Source organism: Cydia pomonella, chromosome 5 (assembly GCF_033807575.1).
Source record: "Cydia pomonella isolate Wapato2018A chromosome 5, ilCydPomo1, whole genome shotgun sequence".
In the NCBI taxonomy this organism is placed as follows: Eukaryota; Metazoa; Arthropoda; class Insecta; order Lepidoptera; family Tortricidae; genus Cydia; species Cydia pomonella.
This window is the reverse complement of record NC_084707.1, coordinates 20,531,617-20,553,826: the sequence shown is the minus strand read 5'-3', so window position 1 is coordinate 20,553,826 and position 22,210 is coordinate 20,531,617. Positions and strand designations below refer to the sequence as shown.

Here is a 22,210-nt window from a genome sequence, read left to right as displayed (position 1 = left end):
TGATAATCATCGTTTTCAGCGCTTTACAGTAGCAAGAAAATCTCTCCGACACTATGGCGATATTTTAACATTCAAATATATTTAGTTAGGGTCCTTTAAGTAGGTACATTAATATCAGTTTTTTTATTAATTTTGACAATATCGTTTCATAGTTTCGATATTGTTTTCTTATTTTATTAAGAATTTAAGAACACTTTTTTCCGAGTATAATATATTAAACTTAGTAACATAACGTGTTATTTTTGTGTTAGGATTATTCGTTCAATATAGATGTTCTGTCTCAATGTTTACAGCGGAATATAACTTGTTATCTCTGATTGAAGCGCTGCAGGGGGTTAATTTGCTGGAAAATCGAAGATGCGCGCGCACAGAATTCCCACCAACGCACGTCGATACAACAGATGGAGACTTGCCGATTTTAATAAAAGTCGCTCCGGGGTAAATCGACCCAACGATACCGACGCGATTTTATAAACGATACTACGGATATTACGAAGTTTCGACAAAATTACAATATTATCTATAGAATATTGAAATACTGACTAATAAATGAGTGCTTAAAAGATATATCATGTAAACTGGTAGACAATCATTTATATTTTGCGATAAAATGGATACAGGTTAGTTCAACATTCCTTTTTTCGTTCGTGTGAATTAGTGCACAAGTGATTAGACTGATTAGAAACGTCAAACGTAACGCACCGGTATTTTTTCTGTTGTTGTTTTTTGGGTTCTAATTCTAAATTAAAATCTATATTTGATAGATGATGTTCCTTTCCTTTGCATTTAAGATTTAAAAGCCCGAAAGCAAGTAAGTCTGGAGCAGTTAAAAGGTCTTCTAGACTACTTGAATGAACATCAAGACTTGGCAAAAGGATTGACCAGAGGCAGTGCCGGATTAAGACATTTTGGTGCCCTAAGCATTTCTAGACCATGGTGCCCCCTCATCAAGATTACATTGAATTTTCTTGGTAAATTGAGTGACGTTTATTGCCGCATTACTTCTGAGAATAGAATTTTCAATCCGTCACATCATTTTATCACGGAAATTGACAGAACTGCAGTATTAAGGTCAAGTGTAAGCAAATTCGAAGACCGTGCTTCGCATAAGTCCGGAGGCCAAGCCAACCATAGTCCAAGTGTAAGCGAAGACGTAAGACATAGGCAGTATTCCGCACAGGTTTTTGGAACCTCTAGAGCTTTCCTGTGAAGCTCATTCATGTGAGGGCAAATGCCGAGCTTCAGTAGGGGCTTAGCCATTGGCCATTGGTTTTTGTCAGAACAAGTACCAATGGCCACAAATGTTTTAAATAGCAAATTATTGTTTACGGGACTTAATAGGGTAAGTTTTAAAATTACCTCTGACCCGACGTTTCAAGGACGGCGTAGTCCCCATGGTCTCGGAGAAGCCTGTGTAAAGTCGACATCATTATCTTGACGTTGGAGGTAATTTTAGAACTTAATCAAACGCGAATAAGTCCCGTTTTCTTAAATAATAATGTGTCACAATTAGGCCAATACAATTAGATTTTTTCGACCTAAAAATACGTGTAATCCGAGTTTGCTCCACTCCAGGAGGTGTGCATAAATGTTTCCTCTTTTTCAGTTTTTTTGCTTGTAAATCGAAAACGGTACGGCTGTCGGAAAATTTGTTCTAATTACAAGTATTATTAAAATTGATATCTGAGGATCCGAAATGTAATTTAACTATGTTCTTGCAATAAAATATATTGATTGATTGATTTATTTAAGGTACCTTAATATGTATTCGTAGTCCTAAATTGTAAATTAGGTCGACATTTTTATTTTTGGTAAAATCATGTTAATAATCCGAAAACGCTTTCTTACCAGTGTCTGATCCACTAAGTGCTATTGTAATTGATACTGGGTTCCTTCTACATCGAGTGGTTTGGCAATCCAAAGGAAAAAATTATCTCCTAAGGATCCCAAAATGTATGCACACCTCCTAGGATAGAGCAAACTGGGATTACACGCATTTAGGACCAAATAAATGTATTAAAACAATTTCCAGCTTGCTGGGAATTAATTCCTCAAAACGCTATTTTTGGATGTAATTTGATTGGCCTAAATCGTGAAGGTGTTTTTAAAGGCAAAGTCTAAGGCTGAATGCGCGGAGCGTTCGATCAGCGCTTACGGATGAGGCCAAAGGTCGAGCTGGAAGAAAGCAAGGCTTGAATTTGACCAATGGCGAGGTATGAATAGCTGGACGTCCGCAGCGTCAGATCGCGGCGCGTTATCATATAATACAACTAATGGCGAGGTGTGAGCAAGGCAGCCCAGCTGCGAAAGAGGACAGCATGGATTTGGATCCATGACCAAGCGAAAGTGGGGCAGTTTGCATAAAGTAGAAGGCCTGGCGTCGCATGAGACCTAACGCCGAACTGCAAAAGAGTGGCTTGAAATCGAACCTATGTAATCACGGTCCTCCTACTGCTCGGCCTTTGCCTTAACTCGAAAGCGCAACTTGATAAGATGCTTTTGTTTTTCGGCCTTCGCAGGGCCCTTTATTACACTTTGACAAAAAGGTCGCAGGATCGCGGCTCTGCAGCAACTCGGCCTGGCCGACACATCTGGTGTGCAAGAGACCAAAATACGCTACAAAATCGGTAATCTACGTCGAGAAAATCGGTTGGCCACAAGCCCGACGGTAAGATTTTTTGGCCATGAGCTTTGATGAAGGTTGGAGATGTGCTTACGTGTACTCACTCTCTTACGACCCTTCGTTATAAGATGGGTACTTGCACACGTATCAAAAAGTTTCGTGTACATAAGTGTAGTACACTATGACTGCGATGCTGATGCAGCCTGCGCGTTTTTTTTTTTCCTATGATTTTGGTGCCCCCCTAGACGTGGTGCCCTAAGCAAGTGCTTATTTTGCTTAATGGTTAATCCGGCACTGACCAGAGGTCGCAGAGGGAAACTTCACTCCGTGAAGTTATGGAATGTTTGCGCCAAGAAACTAAATGCTATCGGGGAAGGTGCTGTGAAAGACGGAAAAGGATGGTCAAAGGTGTGTATTGTGACTTGATTTTATTTTTTATTTTATTTATTAGGAGAACAAACAGAGTAAAATGTACATAAGGTTCTATTACAACTAACTTAAACATGCATTTTCCTCCAGGACAGTCCTTACCGAGATACACAATCCAATTCAGTTTACTTATTATAATTATGGTATGAATATCTATTTCCTATTGGCACAAACTATTGCATATTGGTAAACAAGCATACTCGTACAAAACACACAAGTTTAAAATAAGCATTCGTAAGACCAAATTATCTTCATAATCTTCACAGGCTAAGATATCAGTGACAAAAATATTTATGTATTTAAAAATCAATTAATAATTTATTTGACTTCCTGTAAATGATTAAGTATTTATTTTTTAGGTGTACGCGTGCCTAAGAGTTTCATATTGTTTTAAGCCATTAACCCATTTTAGTTACGTTTTCAGAATTACGGATAAAGAGCTCTGACTGCAACAATAACGTCCAATTTTCAATACTTTACCGACTAAGTTGGTGTCACGAAAACAATCTATCGGAAAAATGCCGCAATGTACTGAAAATCTCATGCGATTTGTTGTAATATGAGTGGAACCCTTAACGAAATGAGCCAAAGACTAGCCCGTCAACCCTGTTTTTTTTTTAACTTCAGTATTGGTGCGACTGGAAGTACAGAGTCCGTCGCCGGGCCCTGGAGCTGAAGGCGGCCCGAGACAGTAACAAGCCGCCGCCGGATGGAGTGGCCAGCCTCAGCCAGATGGAGGAAACTATCTTGGAGATCATTGGGGAAAGTGTGGTCTCTGGTGTGGTGATAAAAAGTGACCCTTTAGCTGAAGGTGCTAGCGTAAGTATTTTTTTCATAGCCTAGATCAGGAGTTTTTCCGGCTAGAGGATTTACCTAAGATAACAATACGAGTAGTACATCGAAAAACGCCAATCGAAAAGAAAAAAATATTAGAATAACAGACGCAACGAAATGTCACTTGACCTGAACATTTCCATACATTAACTATTTCACATTTGTGTCATTTCCAAGCAGTGGGACCACTTTTTCGCTTAGACAGGTTATTCGTATAAAGATACAAGCAAATCTCGTCTTTATGGCAAGCGACAAAATGGGACCTTTGACTAGACTTCGACACATTTGATTAGCATTTTCTATCAACGATTCTCACTTGGCTAAGGCCCTCAGTACTGATACGATGGTCGTTCTTGTCTACGTGACAGCAGTGACAAGTGACAGTTATTTTATCACGTGGAGAAAGCTATCCATAATAGCAGTTGTTGAGAAGCCGTCTACATTATTATATGTCGATGTCGATCGCTTCAGCATAATATATTTTATGTTTATACTTTTATAAAATTCGTTAAAAAAAAAATTTTTTTTTGCAAATTTGGAAAAAAAGGAAAACGTACCTATAAACCTAGTTTTTCATTTTGTCACTAACATACTACAAAATCATGGAGAATGGAAAACATTTAGAACTGTTAAAACGTTTTCTCTATGGAGTGTGGAATTTAAAGGAGGAAAATCTTTTATGGCAGAACTATTGCAAAAGTGACCAGCTTTCAGCTTTAAATAATAGTTCCCAATCTCTCCGGTGGCGCTAGGTAGGCTCATGGATTACATAAATCATAGAGGTATAATGATATAGAGATGAAATGGGGGAGGGGCAACAAATACTCGTAGCCCGACCAAATTACGTAGGTTGTTTGTGGTCCGTTGTCAGGAATGTTAAAACGTGTTTTTAATATTGTCGCATTGCGTATGTTCTGTCCCCCACGGGCTCACACGTATAGCTCATCTATATAAATACTAGGTCTATGACATTTTATTTCGGTGTATTGTGACGCCGCCTACACTTTTCCTACATAGAGATTTTCCTCCTTTTATTCCCCACTCCATAGTTTTCTCTTTTTGTATGGACGATCACGTGGTATACTTCGCTCTTAACAATAGAGGCGTGATCAGATATTTGTGAGCTTGGCCGTTCCGATATTTCTGGTGGCAAACTGTACCAACGATTGGTTGGTCGACATGTACAATTGTAGTATTACTCATGTAACATTTTAAGGCGTCTTTTGCTATTTGCAAGAATGTGTAGGTACTAGGTACTTGAGACAAATATTTTCTCGCCGATATTGAAACTTAGCTCGATTTTGCGTCTTTCTTACTCCCTATAATATTATGTTGTAAGTTATAGCAGTTTTGTTGAGAAATTAAAATGTATTTGATGGGTATTAAGTAGATCAATTCTAATATAGTTTTCAGATGAAGAAGAATCGTATATGGCGGACAACAGCGAGGAAGCACCTATAAATTATGGTTAGTATTTTTATTTTTATATTATATAACATACATAAAACATCAGTTTTCTGTTCTTACCCACCTGTACATCTGATTAATGTTTTGAGTCCGATTCACGCATTCCGTATTCCAAACTTTTTAGTAAAGTAATGTTTTCTAATAATATATTGTTATGTTATAATGTGTTGTTAGTTTGCCATGAATACATTATTATATTTTAATTTTCTGCCAATCTATTACCATTTATATTTCAATGTTACGAGAAGGAGAAGTTTATTATTCAAGTAGGCATACTCCAATTACAATTTGCTTATGAACGTCAAATAGAGCTACACCGGCGAATAGCACTTTCTGAGTACCACACATAAAAATGAGGATTGTTAATAGTAGATTGTTAACCAAGGGATGGAAGGCATTTATTTCTGTAGAGGTATATAGTTTGGCGCCGAACGCAGTGACAGCGCCAGTAGACCGAGACTGAAATGATGCCTTTCACCCGAGTTAAACATCTACTTTTAATTTAGAATACGAGTAAATAACTGAAATGGTCAGTTTCGGACAATTGCAAACAAATAAAGTACCTCGACAGAAATGAGTGCCTTTTATCCCTTGGTTAACAATCTACTATTAATTTTCTTGGCTACGAAACTATACTACTCAGTATACTTTTCTTAACATTGTTTGCAGATTGTTTTTATTCTTTTAGATGCAAATGAGGCCTAAGCCTCACGTGCATTTTTTTGTCAAATGTCAATAATCTGAGTTGCCTGTATAAAAAAAGTGGCAATATCACTCGAAAGTAACCGTACCTACTCTTGTTTTTCCCAAAGGTGTTACAAAGTCCAGACGGGGCAAAAAGAGGAGGCATTCATCCCAAAATAATTCTGATGCCGACGAGGTTGGGACCACTAGCCCTTATCATGAGAGGAAAAAGAAATTGAAGACCGACAATGAATCTGGTACAATATTTTTCTAATTTTATTTGTTAATATAATTTAACACTCACTGCTCTCGAAATTTGCCGGACACCATTGTTCCCAAGGGCGAAAATTATTAATGACTTTATTCTTCGAGTAAAAAGTTTTATTCTTTTGTATTATTTAAAATTTATTTATGTTTTAGATGAAGATGAAAGTGCTTCGGAGTTGATTCGCCTGGAGAGGGAAAAACTAGAATATACTAAACAATTTCTTGAAACTACTCGAGAAATATCTAGTCACGTCGGAACACTTGTAAGTGTAATGACTCGAATTAAAGATTTTCTTCTAATGAACCATAGAGGGGAATGATTAAAGATATAAAAGCAACATAAGAATAAATACAAAAATAATCTCTCCGGCGGGGAATCGAACCCCGGTCTCCCGCGTGACAGGCGGGGATACTTACCACTATACTACCGAAGACTTGACCGTGATATTGAAAAACTGTATTATGTTGTACTACTGTATACTAGTGAACAGTTTATCAGCAAAGTCACGTAATCTACTATTCACAAGACGAACCTTGACGACCATTTGTATATGAATTATATGATAAAGAGATTGCAATTGTAGAAAATAAGTGGAATAAAAAGTCATTGAGTATATTTAGATAACAAAATATCGTCTTTTATTTATTAAAGTAGGTTCAATACTTAAAGTTTTAACAAAGAGAAATAGGTAGGTTATATTTTTTCTATATTAGGTAAATGTGACGTTCCACGGGTAAAGGTACCTTATGGCGGTTGGCGCTTACGACGCGTAGCAGCGTATTCGTATAGGAGCGTCGTGGACAACAGCGTAAGGCTAACCGCCACAAGGTACCTTATCCCGTCGTACGTCATAAATGTTTTTAGAAATATATAGGTACTCACTTCGAAAATCCCAAATAATGTATCTTCGCTCGTTTAACTTTTGTACCTACTGAGTATTCCAAAAGAAATGCATTTAGGGGAAAACAGGCTTAATACCTAAAAAAAACTTTCAAGTTTCAACAGTTCAACCATACTTCACAGAGTACATACATTTAGTGAAGACAAACTGTCATATATTATGGAAAGAGCATTTTGATCAAAGGTCGGTGGAAAGGGGAATATGGTATAAAACCATTCTACCCGAGCCATGGAAAACCCCGTGGTTTGATAGTAGTGACCTATGTAGATCTCAACTTGTAACTGCTTTCAGACTTCGCTCCGGGCACATACCACTCAATAAATTTGCATTTTTAATGAGAAAAGTCCAGTCACCGGAATGTTCAGAGTGTGGTAAATTATAAGATGTCTATCATATCATGATGGAGTGTGTTCGGAACGAGGACAGAAGGAATGATCTTTTGCTCCAAGGCATTAATATTAAGGAGTTGGACGGCTGTAACAGGATTTTAGCTTAACCTCAATCAAGGGAGGCTAGAGCTCTGTTCAGTATGGTGATGGTGGGCATCCGAAGACGAAAATAATGATCTGACTAAGCTCTTAAATGAAGATAAAAAAAAAGTTTCAACTAAAATTATTTAAGCAATAACTTCTGCCCGCAATCTCTTCTTCAAAGAATTAGTGATTTCATATCACACTAAAGACGATTTGACGTGAACATTTGAGTGAAATACTCGTATTATATCTGTGTGTAATAGTTTTTGTAACTAAAAATTGTAATACAAAGAAATTAGATTGAGTAGGTAGGTAGAATTTTTGTGTTTCTTTGTTTAACAATTTTTAACAGCGAACATTAGGATCGTGTCATTCACGAAGGCACGTGACTGTCAAGTCACGTGCCTTCGTGAAACGTGAATGACACGATGAATGACACGATCGATGGTATTGTCATGTTATTAAATATTATACACAAATTACAATGCCAAATAATTATTATACACAAATTACAATGCCAAATAATTATTATACACAAATTACAATTAGGTAACAATAGGTTGTCTTATCGCTAAAAAGCGATCTCTTCCAGACAATCTTTGGGTAGCAGGAAACGATTACTTACAACAATGAATGGGTAGTGCCTATATGAGATTACGTTTATATTAGAACAGTATCACATATCACGCATAAAAGATGTAAAGATTTATGTAAAAGTAATGAAATGATGTAAGGTTAATGTAAAGTGTTGGTTCACAATAGAATTTATTTCGTATTATTAGTCTAATAGATTTTACCAATGAGTCTCATTGGTAAAATCTTTTTCTCAGAAATTAAAGTAAGTAAATAATTATTGCTTATCAAAGATGGGCTTTCCAACGTGAAATCTTAACTTCCACGAAATAGTGGAATAATAAATTGAAAATGATAAAAGTCTGCTATTCTCAAAGTGTTTTCCGAGAATCATCGGGCCCGTTATTCGAAATTCGAGATAAGAAACTTAGTCTATATTGCTCTTTTGACAAGCTTCTGTTAGTATGTATGTTTGTCTGGGTCAAATCTTGGAAGCTAAATTTGACCCACTTCCCGGTTTCCGATTGAGCTGAAATTTTACATAAATGTAAATCGGATGACAATGTAATATTATGGTACCATCGAGCTGATCTGATTATGGAGACAGAAGGTGGTCATGGGTACTCTGTGATAAAATAACGCAATCGAATTGTTTTTGGGGTTTTTAAATTGTCTTGATGAGTATTAGCGCCTGTGGAAAGAAAAGTACAGTCAGCGATAAAAGCTTGTAAGATTTTTTTTATTTTGCCAAAAACTTATTTTTTATGTAGATTGACAGAGGTGGATATGTAATTAGAGGGAGTCCGGAATACTTGCCCAGGTGGGGCTTCACCTTGGGCTTGAATATGGTCTTAATAGATTTTTTTTTAAATAATACTTATGCCATAATTCAGCTTTCCATCTATAATCAATATACAGGTTGATTGTTCACCCTTTATTTATTTATTTACAGGTCATACTGAACATCTTAAAAAATAAAAATTGACATCTGATTATGCAAAAAAGTACTAATCTGCCTTTTTGATTTCGAGTATTTTCGGGGCATTCACCTTCGGGCTTAATTAACACGAGTTTGTACCGCCCGTGGCATACACAATGTTTTTCATCACACCTGTAAGGAAAAAACTAAATTTTAAGCGAAACTATTCTTAAATACGGTGACATTTTAAACATTCGTCCGCTTAGTTGAAATTTGTTTAAGTAATATCTTTTAAATTTGTAGAACAGATCGTCTAGCATGAGTTGCGTTTTCGCGCGCGTGCGCGACTCCATACTTGAACTCGGGCTACAAGTATGGAGTCGCTCGCCAAAACTATATGGCTGACCAAGCCCCCTAACTACTGTTTGTCGTGAATGCTGAATGAAAACGGTGAAAAGGAACCTGACCTCGGCCAATAGAGGGCTTTACTTTTTCTTTAGTAGGTTTAAGTGTTAAATGACGGCTCTTTCTAGTTTCAGGATATAATTGACTGCCCTCCTAAGCCGAATAGCGCTATCTCAATAAAAAAATATAAAATAGGAACTTTCATTGGGCATATAATAATATAGTTTGGCCGTGTATTAATATTTTAGAGCCTAAAAATCCATATTAGCTCCAAATATAAGCATCATATCATCAGAAAATTTAAGCCACAAAAAAAGAATAGGGAGCTTGAAATTATAGTTTGGCGTCTAAATAATTAATTGGCACCTATTATTGTAAGGCGTATAATTTTGAATATTTGTTGTCATATTAGTACGGGCGGGCGCCATATGATCTACTACTGTCATCTGATACAAGGATAATTCCCATGGCACTCGTTCATAAAAGTGATGCTCAGTTTGGAATTATTGTTCACCCTTTATTTGTTTACAGAACTTACTGAACGACTTAAAAAAATCGATAGCCCAATAAAAATAAATAAAACTGTTTTTATAGCGTAAAGGAATATTTAGAAGAATTTGAAGGTCGAAAATTGCATGTAATTTTAATTAATTTTATTATTTATTAATTAATTATTTATTATCAATTTTATTATCTGGACTTTAATTTTATTTTAATTTATTGTAATAATTCGTAGAAAATATTTTTGTAAAATTTGCATGTGTTTTGTGCGACTGAATACTACATACGCTATCACTACAAAACAACACCACTGGATTCTAGAATTAAGTATTCTCGCAAATAAAAAATCTTTATCTCTTTATCTTTAAACATCAACATCTGATTATGCAAATACTCGTAGTACAAATTTGCTTTTTTTATGATTTCGAGTATTTTTCGAGCTTCGGGCTTAATTAAGAAGAAAGAGGAAAAAATAGTAAAAAAATTAGAGTTGGCCGAAAGCACGAAAACAGTACGTCATCTGATATAAAGATGAGACTGGTGGCAACAGATAGGGATTTATATGTAGGATCAGAAAACACTCGTCTGCCAGCTCCCAAATGGCCGAAAGTGCGACTGCAGGGCACTTAAAGGTATGAAAAAGCGGCCAAGTGCGAGTCGGACTCGCGCATGAAGGGTTCCGTACCATTTGAGACGTATTAAAAAAATCTACTTGCTAGATCTTGTTCAACATTTTACCACTTTGGACACACATTTTATCACTTTGGAAGTGTCTCTCGCGCAAACTATTCAGTTTAGAAAAAAATGATATTAGAAACCTAAATAGACTAGACTAGAATAGAGAATTTGAAGACCTATCCATAGACACCCCACACGTATGGGTTTGATGAATTTTTTTTTTTTTTAATTTTATGACGTATTAAAAAAAAACTACTCACTAGATCTCGTTCAAACCAATTTTCGGTGGAAGTTTGCATGGTAATGTATATCATATATTTTTTTTAGATTTTTCATTCTGTTATTTTAGAAGTTACAGGGGGGGGGGGGACACATATTTTCACTATGGAAGTGTCTCTCGCGCAAACTATTCAGTTTAGAAAAAAATGATATTAGAAACCTCAATATCATTTTTAAAGACCTATCCATAGATACCCCACACGTATGGGTTTGATGAAAAAATATTTTTTGAGTTTCAGTTCTAAGTATGGGGAACCCCCAAAATTTATTGTTTTTTTTCTATTTTTGTGTGAACATCTTAATGCGGTTCATAGAATACATCCACTTACTAAGTTTGAACAGTATAGCTCTTATAGTTTAGGAAAAAAGTGGCTGTGACAGAATCGGACAGACAGACGGACATGACGAATCTATAAGGGTTCCGTTTTTTGCCATTTGGCTACGGAACCCTAAAAAGTGGAAATTACGTTATCTGATACAAAGATGAGACTTGTGGATACAGCAATTTATATATTTATATGAAGGTCGTGTTCATAAAAATGCATAGGTATTTTTTTGAAATGCACACATATTTTGAACACTACTGTACCTGCTGCTGCATTTGAAATTTTCGCGCCACACTAGTAGCCTAACAACATTATAAAAGTGGTGTTTGTATTAACATTCCGTTATTATTCCATAAACATTATCTTAACCACGACATAATCAAACACCTTAATGTTTATTTTATACGACCACAATAACTTTTTAAGCAACCTTTCTTATATTCGTTTTCGTTTATTGGTCACAATCATTGTGTTACAAATTGAGAAAGGGTTGGGACCTCCTAGTAAGTATATCAATACTTGTGACAGGAGACCCCGCTCTTCCAGCAACAAGTTAAGGGTATATAAACCAATACAATACACGTTAGTTATGTAGGTACAGAAACTAATGAATTAAATTATAATTCGGCTAAAGTTATAGTTAAGTTAACTGTTTAATGCTATGTTATAATCACAGAGTATAGAGGAAATAATTCTTTTAGTATATAGCATGAAGTTTTTAACAATAAGAAATATTAAAATTACAGCTCAGGTAATGATGGTGGATCTTAATTTGCGATCTAAATATTTTAAAAGAACTTCATTTTTAAATTAATAGATAGTCGTTTTCTTTTTAAAATGTGCTTCACAAATAGTTTCCAATATAATAGTTCAGTTGCCAAATAAATAATTGGTTACTTCCCTTAAAATAAACAAAAGATGTATGTAACTGCATTCAATTTTACTCATAGAAATATTTTAAGGCTCCGCTTTTGTTGCCAAATTATTAATTTTAGTACCTATTTCTGTTTTTTTAAGCTACCGAAATCCAATTAATTAGTTGACCGGTTAAATACGTATCGGTTAAAAAATACAAAAGGAAGCAAGCGGTAGTTATTTAATATACGATAAGTTACTGATTACTTATCGGTTTACCGGTAATTTATATTAAAAAATCCCCGATTCGAATTCCTTAACCGTAATGTTGATTTATTCCTTAAATGTATTAAAATTAATCATTGTAGGAACTGTAGGTAATAAAACTAATAAAATTAAGTTAACTACATGAAAATTGAGATTTTTTTCCAAAACGAGTTTGTCGCCAAATACACTAAGTTTGAGAGCCACTGATGTAGGTACCGATTGTAGCGTAAAGTTCAGTAGTTCACTCAGATAACTAAGTGAAGTACTATATATATTGAAAAAACTGCGGTTGGATATCCATTCATGTATTCGACAAAATGAAGCTTTATTTGTTCGTTATATTACTACTCAGCAGGTGAGTGCTATTTAGCTATTTTTAAAATATTTTATGAATAGGTAACATTATAAAATCAGTCTTCTGATTTTACGCGTTTTGTGTAATTATCACATAATTCGTGCCATCCACGATGACGCGCAGAGTTGTCAAATGCAACCTTTTTTATATAGGTACCTAAGATATTATTTTATCGCAATAATTCACACGGTATGTTTCTAGTTTAGAAATTATATTTTTTTATATAGACTTGCGCCACTAACACAAAAACATATAACATATTATAATTATAACTGCGAAGTTGCGAGTTTTCCCTGAAAATATGTCATAATACCTAGTCATTTACGATACAAGTGCGGAAAGTAGGATATTCGCAACGAGTGGCGATAAATTAAAACACGACCTAAGGGAGTGTTATAAATCGACACGAGTCGCAAATTGCCTATTCGCACGTGTATCGTACTAGTACATTGTGATACAAGTGTGCTAAGTTGGTACTATTATGATACAAGTGCGAAAAGTAGGAAATTCGAAACGAGTGACGATAAATTAAAACACTACCGAAGGGAGTGTTTTATATCGACACTAGTTACGAATTACCTATTCGCACATGTATCGTACAATGTTTTACAATACATATGGCCCTTTAAATGTTCGACATAGTATCGTAATATGCTAATTTTCGCACTACTACGGTAAAGTAGCACCATATGTAAGTACTGTAAATAACTATTTCTCAAACTTATAATGAAATGTTGACATGACTTACTTCAAATTAGGTCCGGAAATACTACATATCAGGTGCGATGAGTGAAGATGGTATGTAAAGAAATTTCATACAGCCTTACTCACCTAGGCCTGTAAGGCAACCTTCTTTTGTTTTTAAACGTCAAATTATGGCATGTCTTGGCATTCAACCTTAAAAAACCTATAAACAAAATTCAGCAATTATGTTTTTTTCTTTTTTTTTGTCTTTTTTCGTTTTTTCTTTTTTTTGTTTGTTAAATATTATTTCAGGCTTTCAAAGGGGAACGAAAATTTGATTATTTTTGCGCTACGACGCACGGCTTAGGAGATACAGCCCTATAAAGTTTTTTTTTTCAGTCATTCAGATATCTTTATAGGGCTGTATCTCCTAAACCGTGCGTCGTAGCGCAAAAATAATCAAATTTTCGTTCCACTTTGGAATCCGACGCACTGAATAACCTATCACATTAGTACATGAGACAATCATTATCATCATAATCCAATTTTTATTATTATTATTTCATTGCAAGTTTGAGAAAAGCACTGTACAAATCTCGAAAAAAAATATTTTTAAAATCCTGATGGCATAATAAGTTCGTTTGCAAGCAAAATAATCCTTGATTTATTTTAAGACTGTTTTTGTATATTTTATACAACATAAGCCACGACGATAAGCTGACTTAATTAAATTAGCTTTTTAATTATAATTATAAGTTATAACTATAACTATTCAAGTCAGACCCAATTTAAATCCACTTAGAGTAAAAGTACTATTAGTTAACAATTAAGAGTTATTGGTTAACAATAGAGTTTATTTCGTATTATTTGTCTAAAATTGGTACATGTTTGGACTCGAAACAATCGAAATCAATTTTCATTCATAAATAAATACAACACTAAAACAGACTGTCACTAGAGCATCAGAAAATAAAAATACTTATGTTAACATTCCAGCACATATGGAAAAGTAATCATACTAGACGAAAATGTCCACGCTTCGAACATTACAAGTAAAGATGATGCCACCGCGAATAAGATAACTTCTTTTCCAACTCAATCACTTGCCAAGAAATCACAAAATAATATCCAGGAACCCGTCTACAAAACAGATGACTCCATTAACACTGCCGCTGCTGACGTCAATAACGCCGCCTTCGACACTAATAATCTGATTATTGCCAAACTTGCCACAAAATATCCCGAGATAAAAACAAGTGCCGCTATACTTGCTAGTGAGTCACATGACATCTCTAACGACAAGGATTCCAACGTTACCAACTCGGATACAGGAGATGACCGCTTGCCAACAACCACTACTGAACATTCAATGGATCCGAATGAAAACGATGTAGATTCTATCATCATTATACACCATGAAGACACACAATTAACAGAAATACCTAAGGTTGATAATGGCAAAGCGGGTAAGTAATAGAACGTATACAAACCTATAATATATCACTCTGAATGTATAAATTCAATTTGTATAATTTTGATCGGAATAACATTCAATTGCAATAACATGCAATATGTATAACAACGAATTCTATAATTGTAAATTGTATAATAAACACTACATATATCATTGTTTACGATAACATTAGAAAGGTATAACGTTGAAATAATATAACATACAAAACAAATATCAAACATAATTTAAATATATTTTTGTGTGTTAGTTAATGAACAGATACAGTTTTTAAATTATTATGAAATGAGCAATATATTTGAAACATCTATACTATGCGAATTTATATTTCAACGTAGTTTGCTCCGTATTTATCTATTACAGATTGCAGTTTTTTTCTGTGGTAATTCTGGTGCTAATTTCTTAATCTAGAGGGTCACAGTTCTAACCTAACCTAACCCACTTTTCTGTTAACAGTTTCTTTTTCCGAAGCCTCAGAGTTCTAACCTAACCTGCTACCTATTCTGGAAACAATTTATTTATCTAGGGGGTCACAGTTCTAACCTAACCTAACCCACTTTTAGCAGTTTTTTTTCTAGTAGTGTGTTCTATGAGGTTTGAAATTCTAGGTCAGCCTACTAATTTTACTACTTAATTATATAAGATGATATTTATATTTTAATATGTATATATTACGACAGTTATATGAAATGAGCTTAACTTATATGTATATTATACCAAACAGCCATATGTATGTCGTATGCTATATTATTTTTATGTTATACTAATTGAAAGTATACGTTTACTTTATTATACATAAGATTAGTATACATTTATAACGTTTGTAAACTGAAATTATTCCAAAAGTGCGTATATATTATAGGACGCACCCCTGTGGTTGCAAGGCGGGCCCGGAGCATCGAGTTTGTTTGGACTGTTTGAAGAAATTGGACCTTTTACTTTCAGTCCATCTGGTAATTTAGAAAGTAAGTAACTAATAACCCTATAGCGATGCCTACTTGCATTTGCTATATTGATTTTAGCAAGAAGCAAGCAAGGAGTTACAATTTGAAGATAAAAGTCTATCGCTTAGCTTACACTTTGTTAAGTTATAAAATATGTGGCATATTTTAGAGAACGACTACAGCTGGATCCATAACCACTCACTCCTGTTCATCGACAACCCGGTGGGCACCGGTTACAGTTTCACGGAGAGTAGAGAAGGTTATGCCAAGGACTTAGAAACGGTAGGTCAGCTGAGCTGGGGATACATACTTAAGTGTTCTAATGGGACAGTTTGTCGCGGTTCAAGTACTCCTCTATAATAGTTATTTATTTTTGTTATAAAGATTATAATAGCAAATTAATTTGATTGAAGCCAAATATAATATTTTTAACCGATTTTGGCCCCGAGAATGCTGGCAGAATTTCTTCGCTGTAAAGCAATACTAATGAAATGCGTAAAAATTAATGTTGAATTCTAGTACACGACCCACCTCGACTTAGCGATGAAACAGTTCATCCAGATTTTCCCTGAGCTGCAAGCAGCCCCCCTGTTCATTGCGGGCGAGTCGTACGCCGGCAAGTATGTTCCGGCCCTGGCGCACAGGATCCATCGACACAGACAGAGCCCACCACACTTCAATTTAAAGGTGCTAAAACCATTCCTGTAGAATATCTATTATATATTAATCTCAGGACTTCACAAAAAAGGTGTTTTTTCTTCTCACTAAGACTTGTAATTTACATTTGTCTTTAAGTCTAAGACAAAGGGAATATAATTATATCCCACAATGATATCGAACTCTATTTCAAAATGACAGAGTTCAGTTTAGAGTAATATTTGAGTTATTTATGCGTTAGGAAACGTTCAATTTAAATATTATTTAGAATACAGTAAGTTTTGCACAAGTTTTCAATAAGGAACTTGGAATAGCAATTTGCATTGATAATTATGATAATTCGAGGAATTATGAGGACGACCGGTCTGGCCTAGTGGGTAGTGACCCTGCCTATGGAGCTGATAGTCCCGGGTTCAAATCCTGGTAAGAGCATATATTTCTGTGATGAACATGAATATTTGTTTCTGAGTCATGGGTGTTTCTATGTATTTAAGAATTTATAATTATAATATATTATATATATCGTTGTCTAGGTACCTACAACACAAGCCTTATTGAGCTTACTGTGGGACTTAGTCAATTTGTGTAATGATGTCCTATATTTATATTTCGTTCATAGGGTGTGATGCTTGGAAACGCATTAGTAGACCCAGAAGATATCAGGACTGTTGTGGATTCTTTCGAGTACTTTGGACTGATAGACCAGACGCAAAGAAAGTGGATCAACCCGCTAGTGGAAAGATTTCAGGATGATATTGACCACAACAGAAGCGTTCTAGCTAAGAAGGTTGGTAACTAAGTATTAGGTTGGTAACTAGTTCTAGACTCGTTGCAGTATTTCAGTCTAAAAGACGAGAATAGTTTATTTCCTACAAGAAGAAGTATTGTACCTACTAACGATGTGTTCATATGGATCCTGAATCCTAGAAAGTATTAGAATCTCGTCTCGGAAAATTGCCAGATCTTAGATAGATAGATAGAATACTCTTTATTGGCACACCTCAGTAAAAAGATACGCCTCAAGAAAATAAACAATTGATTAAATGTAGAGGCAGACAACAGGCGGTCTTATCGCTAAAGAGCATCTCTTCCAGACAACTTTTGGGTAGCGGAAATAGAGAAGTTAATCGAAAAAGTAGGTGTTGCTAAACCGTTATGAAGCCTACATTCACACACACAATTACAGTGAATAAACATACACATATAAGGAATACAAATAGACATACATAAACATACATATAAATATATATAGATCTTAGTTGTTATATCTGATAGATTTCCTTAAAATAGGCAATTCGGAATTCAGATACCTATATATCAGTGACCCTTTAACTCAGACCAATATTTGTTCTATTTTTAGGATACTATGACGCAAACTCTTTTGGAAATGGCCCACAACCTAACACTACCGTTTATGTTTACAGAGCTGGGAAGTTCTCGTAAACAGCCTCTTGACAATATCTCATCAGAAGCATGCATACAATTTCCTCCGAGCGGACGGTCCCGGGGAAAAATACACAACACTCCTAGACAAGTCTGACGTAAAGAGAGCTCTGCACGTTGGGGATACACGATACTACCGCATAAACCCCGAGGTGTATTGGAAGTTGGATAACGACTTTCTTAGCAGTACTAAAGCTATGCTGGAGGAGTTGTTGGACCATTACAGAGCTTTGATGTATTGGTAAGACTGGAGTTAAAATTATATTTAGGTACTTATATTTTCATAATGTTTGGTGAGGCCATCTAATTTGCGATCGCAGTATTCAAAAACCGGGCACGTGCGAGTCGGACTCATGCACGAAGGGTTCCGTACCATTATTTATAAAAACGGCAAAAAAAATATGTTTGTTATATGGGAGTCCCCTTAAATATTTATTTTATTCTGTTTTTAGTATTTGTTGTTATAGCGGCAACAGAAATACATCATCTGTGAAAATTTCAACTGTCTAACTATCACGATTCATGAGATACAGCCTGGTGACAGACGGACGGACGGACGGACGGACAGCGAAGTCTCAGTAATAGGGTCCCGTTTGACCCTTTGGCTACGGAACCCTAAAAAGCTAAAAAGACATATAATACTGCTCGAGCCGATATGAAATATGTTTAGTTTGTTGTTCAAATCACGCCAAAGATGTCGTTGTTCCCAAAGCAAACTAGATAACTGTTGTATTACTTAGAGCCTATATACGACAGTGTCATATATCTCAATAAACAATGTAGCTACTTATTTAATCAAGGACTGCAAGTTGATTGACTGCAGATTTAGCTAGATTTAATAATCAAAATAGAACCCAATGTCCTAATAATTAATCTACCACGGTAGAACATTTTTTTTTTCTAATCAGACCAATTCTTCCTCAGCGGGCAGCTAGACCAGATGCTGCCTTGCCAGCAAGCCTCCAAGAATCATCACACCATGAAATGGAACGGTTCTAGCGAATTCTTGGTAGCTGAGCGGTATCCCTACATATTTAATGGCAGTAACGCTGGGTAAGGCACTAAAGTAGCACTTACGACGTATAGGCAGTAATGGCGGCGGCGACGTATAATGGCGGTGACCTACGCAAACGCTACCCGCATTTACACCTACGTGAAAGAAATGAGGATAAACCTGCACAGTTTAACGTAGATCGCGCTGCAATTGTTAAAAAATATGACATTAATTAACTCATTAAATATTCCAAATCTAAAGAAAAAAAGTTAAAAAAAGCGGCCAAGTGCGAGTCGGACTCGCCCATGAAGAGTTCCGTACCATTTATGACGTATTAGAAAAAAAACTACTTACTAGATTTGACGAACGGTCTGGCCTAGTGGGTAGTGACCCTGCCTATGAAGCCGATGGTCCCGGGTTCAAATCTTGGTAAGGGCATTTAGTCGTATGATGAGCATGGATATTTGTTCCTGAGTCATGGGTGTTTTCTATGTATTTAAGTATTTATAAATATTTATATTATATATATAATTATATATCGTTGTCTAAGTACCCTCAACACAAGTCTTATTGAGCTTACTATGGGACTTAGTCAATTTGTGTAATAATGTCCTATAATATTTATTTATTTATTTAGATCTCGTTCAAACCAATTTTCGGTGGAAGTTTGCATGGTTATGTACATCATATATTTTTTAGGTTTATTATTTCCTTATTTTAGTAGTTACAGGGGGGGGGGGGGGGGCACACACATTTTACCACTTTGTAAGTGTCTCTCGCGCAAACTATTCAGTTTAGAAAAAAAATTATATTAGAAACCTCAATATTATTTTTGAAGACCTATCCATAGATACCCCACACGTATGGTTTTGATGAAAAAAGATTTTTTGAGTTTCAGTTCTAAGTATGGGGAACCCCCAAAATTTATTGTTTTTTTTTTTTTTTTTTTGTGTAAAAATCTTAATGCGGTTCATAGAATACATCTACTTACCAAGTTTGAACAGTATAGCTCTTATAGTTTCGGAAAAAAGTGGTTGTGACATAAACGGACACACAGACGGACATGACGAATCTATAAGGGTTCCGTTTTTTGCCATTTGGCTACGGGACCCTAAAAACAGATTTGTTTGGTTCCTGACACAAGCAAGCCGCGGAATGTGCTAATCCTAACGCTAGTTTGCTCGCTCGTTCGCAGTGAGTTCAGCCAGCAGGGTTTATGAAAAATCATGACGCTTTTAAGGTCATTATACGGCTGTAAAAAAATATTAATAGAATGAGACCAAGATAAGTTGGCAGCGGTTTTGATAACCCAGCCTGTGAAGTGTTAAGTAATATGACGTTTCATAGAAGTTTGACGTTTAAAATAAAACTTGCACTTATGGAGTGTGGAATTAAGAGGAGTGACATCTCTTATGGTAGAACTGTTGCAAAAGTGTACAGCTGTCAGCTGTAAATAATAGTTCCAAATCTCTCCAGAGTAGCGCTACAGTAGCTAAGAACCTAGGCGCTATTGACGGAGTGAAATGCGCTGTCTATGATTAGATTTTTTTGCTCAAGTATTCTAGGTATTGTAGCGCCACCTATTTAAGGTTTTTTGATGACACTTTTTGGTACATGGAGATTTATTTTCTTACCTCCACCTTCCGTACTTGCACTATGATGGGCTGTCAAAATGGCTGCCAATTTATCTTGGTCTGGCTTTTTTCGGGCCTTTTTCTTGTAACTTTATGGATTGGAATCTGATTAAACCAATTTCGTTCGATAGTATAAAATCACGAACTTAGGTATAGGTATAAAACGCACCATTAAAATGTTTTAACTATTATGGCACAAGAGATAGATATTGACATGAAAATTGATGCTAAAAATTTGACATTATTTTTGATCGAACTCATCGAGCTCGACTGAGCTAAAAAATCAACATGGCGAGCAACGTTCGGAGAAGGGCCTAAAATTACTGCACCTTAATTTTCCAGATACTACAAAACAGGAGGCCATCTGACAGAAGTGATGTTTCTCGGCGCCGGTCACATGGCGCCGCAGGATGCGCCCGCGCCGGTGCAGGCGCTCATTGCCAGTTTTACTCATAACCAGCCGCTTGCTCCGCGTAACCAGGAATATGAAGATAATATACATGAAATTCAAACATATTTAAAAGAAACACAAACTGTTACACGGGACAATATGCTAATATATGTTTAAGTTAAATAAATTATTGTTTTTTCTTTTTCCGCCACTTAACAGTTGGGGTTGGCAGTCAGTTTCGTTTCTCCAGACACTTCCTGTCTCTCACAGCTAAACTGTGAAATGAGCTGGCGCCTGCGATTTTCCAGACCGATACGACCTTCAAGGAAAGAGCGTACACCCCTCTTTAAGGCCGGCAACGCACTTCCAAGTTTCCAACCCCTGCGGGTGTCCATGACGGGTGACGGTGATTGCTTACCACAAGGCGATTAGTCTGCTCGTTTGCCTCCTAACTACATCATAACAATTCGGCCAAAAGCATGTCGGCCCATGCTCAGTGTAGGGTTTCGTAGTTACCATTCTGTCAGAACAGTCCAAACGAGGGCTATTATTTAGTTAATAGTCGTAATCATGTACTTAGTTAGGTCATAAGTTCTGTCATAAAGGTTTTGATTGATAAAATTAATACACGTTAGTTAAAAAAAAACTATGATTTGTTTTATACTGATAAAAAACATAAAATAATTATTTTACTTGTTTGCTTTGGGATTTTCGTTAGACGCGAATACGCGGCTCCATTGTGAAAAATTATACTTTACAAAAGGGAGAATCAGTGTCGTATTAATAAAATAGGTTCAATTGTTTATTTGTAGGAATCTACTTTATTAGAACGTTGGCGCGTTGTTTCATCCGCTACTATTGATGCTGACTGTACCATAAAAAAATGAGTTTTTATTTTTGGAGGGACGTGTCCTCTTCTACGATGTCCACTAAAGTTCTGATCCAAATCCAAACTGTGTATACATTATCTACCCATTCGCCTCTTACCCATATAGTGTGCCTCGTCAACGGAGTGGGTGGTATACCTGTACTCTGCTGGCTGTGATGTAATGTTTGTAATTTTGTGGGAGTGTTAGGTTAATAGTTTGTAAGTCGAACGTACACAGTCTAACAGGGGTTCCCAAACTTTAATTATTTCCGGTAAAAACTTAAAAT

General features: G+C 35.7%; 2 protein-coding genes and 1 non-coding gene across 3 annotated transcripts; 2 read left to right on the top strand and 1 right to left on the bottom strand.

The window, feature by feature from the left end:
- Positions 1-132: 132 nt before the first annotated feature.
- Positions 133-14,979, top strand: LOC133518055 (uncharacterized). Its single transcript, XM_061851619.1, has 8 exons — positions 133-620; positions 792-887; positions 2,928-3,031; positions 3,680-3,871; positions 5,293-5,353; positions 6,166-6,294; positions 6,458-6,567; positions 14,518-14,979. The coding sequence occupies exons 1-8, from the start codon at positions 611-613 to the stop codon at positions 14,575-14,577; spliced, it is 762 nt and encodes a 253-aa protein (XP_061707603.1). The 5' UTR covers positions 133-610; the 3' UTR covers positions 14,578-14,979.
- Positions 6,667-6,738, bottom strand: Trnad-guc (transfer RNA aspartic acid (anticodon GUC)). The gene has a single exon. It is a non-coding gene; the product is annotated as a tRNA-Asp (tRNA).
- On the top strand, positions 14,976-21,419 carry LOC133518236 (venom serine carboxypeptidase-like). Its single transcript, XM_061851868.1, has 8 exons — positions 14,976-14,987; positions 15,855-15,957; positions 16,106-16,218; positions 16,456-16,623; positions 17,213-17,380; positions 18,018-18,277; positions 18,961-19,089; positions 21,007-21,419. The coding sequence occupies exons 1-8, from the start codon at positions 14,976-14,978 to the stop codon at positions 21,230-21,232; spliced, it is 1,179 nt and encodes a 392-aa protein (XP_061707852.1). The 3' UTR covers positions 21,233-21,419.
- The last annotated feature ends 791 nt before the right edge of the window (positions 21,420-22,210 follow it).

Bases quoted from the DNA above. Each gene is read 5' to 3' on its own strand.
- LOC133518055 (XM_061851619.1), top strand. The intron at 6,295-6,457 runs GTACAATATTTT...TTTATGTTTTAG, and splicing joins GAAGACCGACAATGAATCTG to ATGAAGATGAAAGTGCTTCG. The intron at 6,568-14,517 runs GTAAGTGTAATG...TTAACATTCCAG, and splicing joins CTAGTCACGTCGGAACACTT to CACATATGGAAAAGTAATCA.
- LOC133518236 (XM_061851868.1), top strand. The intron at 15,958-16,105 runs GTAAGTAACTAA...GGCATATTTTAG, and splicing joins TCCATCTGGTAATTTAGAAA to AGAACGACTACAGCTGGATC. The intron at 17,381-18,017 runs GTTGGTAACTAA...TTATGTTTACAG, and splicing joins GAAGCGTTCTAGCTAAGAAG to AGCTGGGAAGTTCTCGTAAA.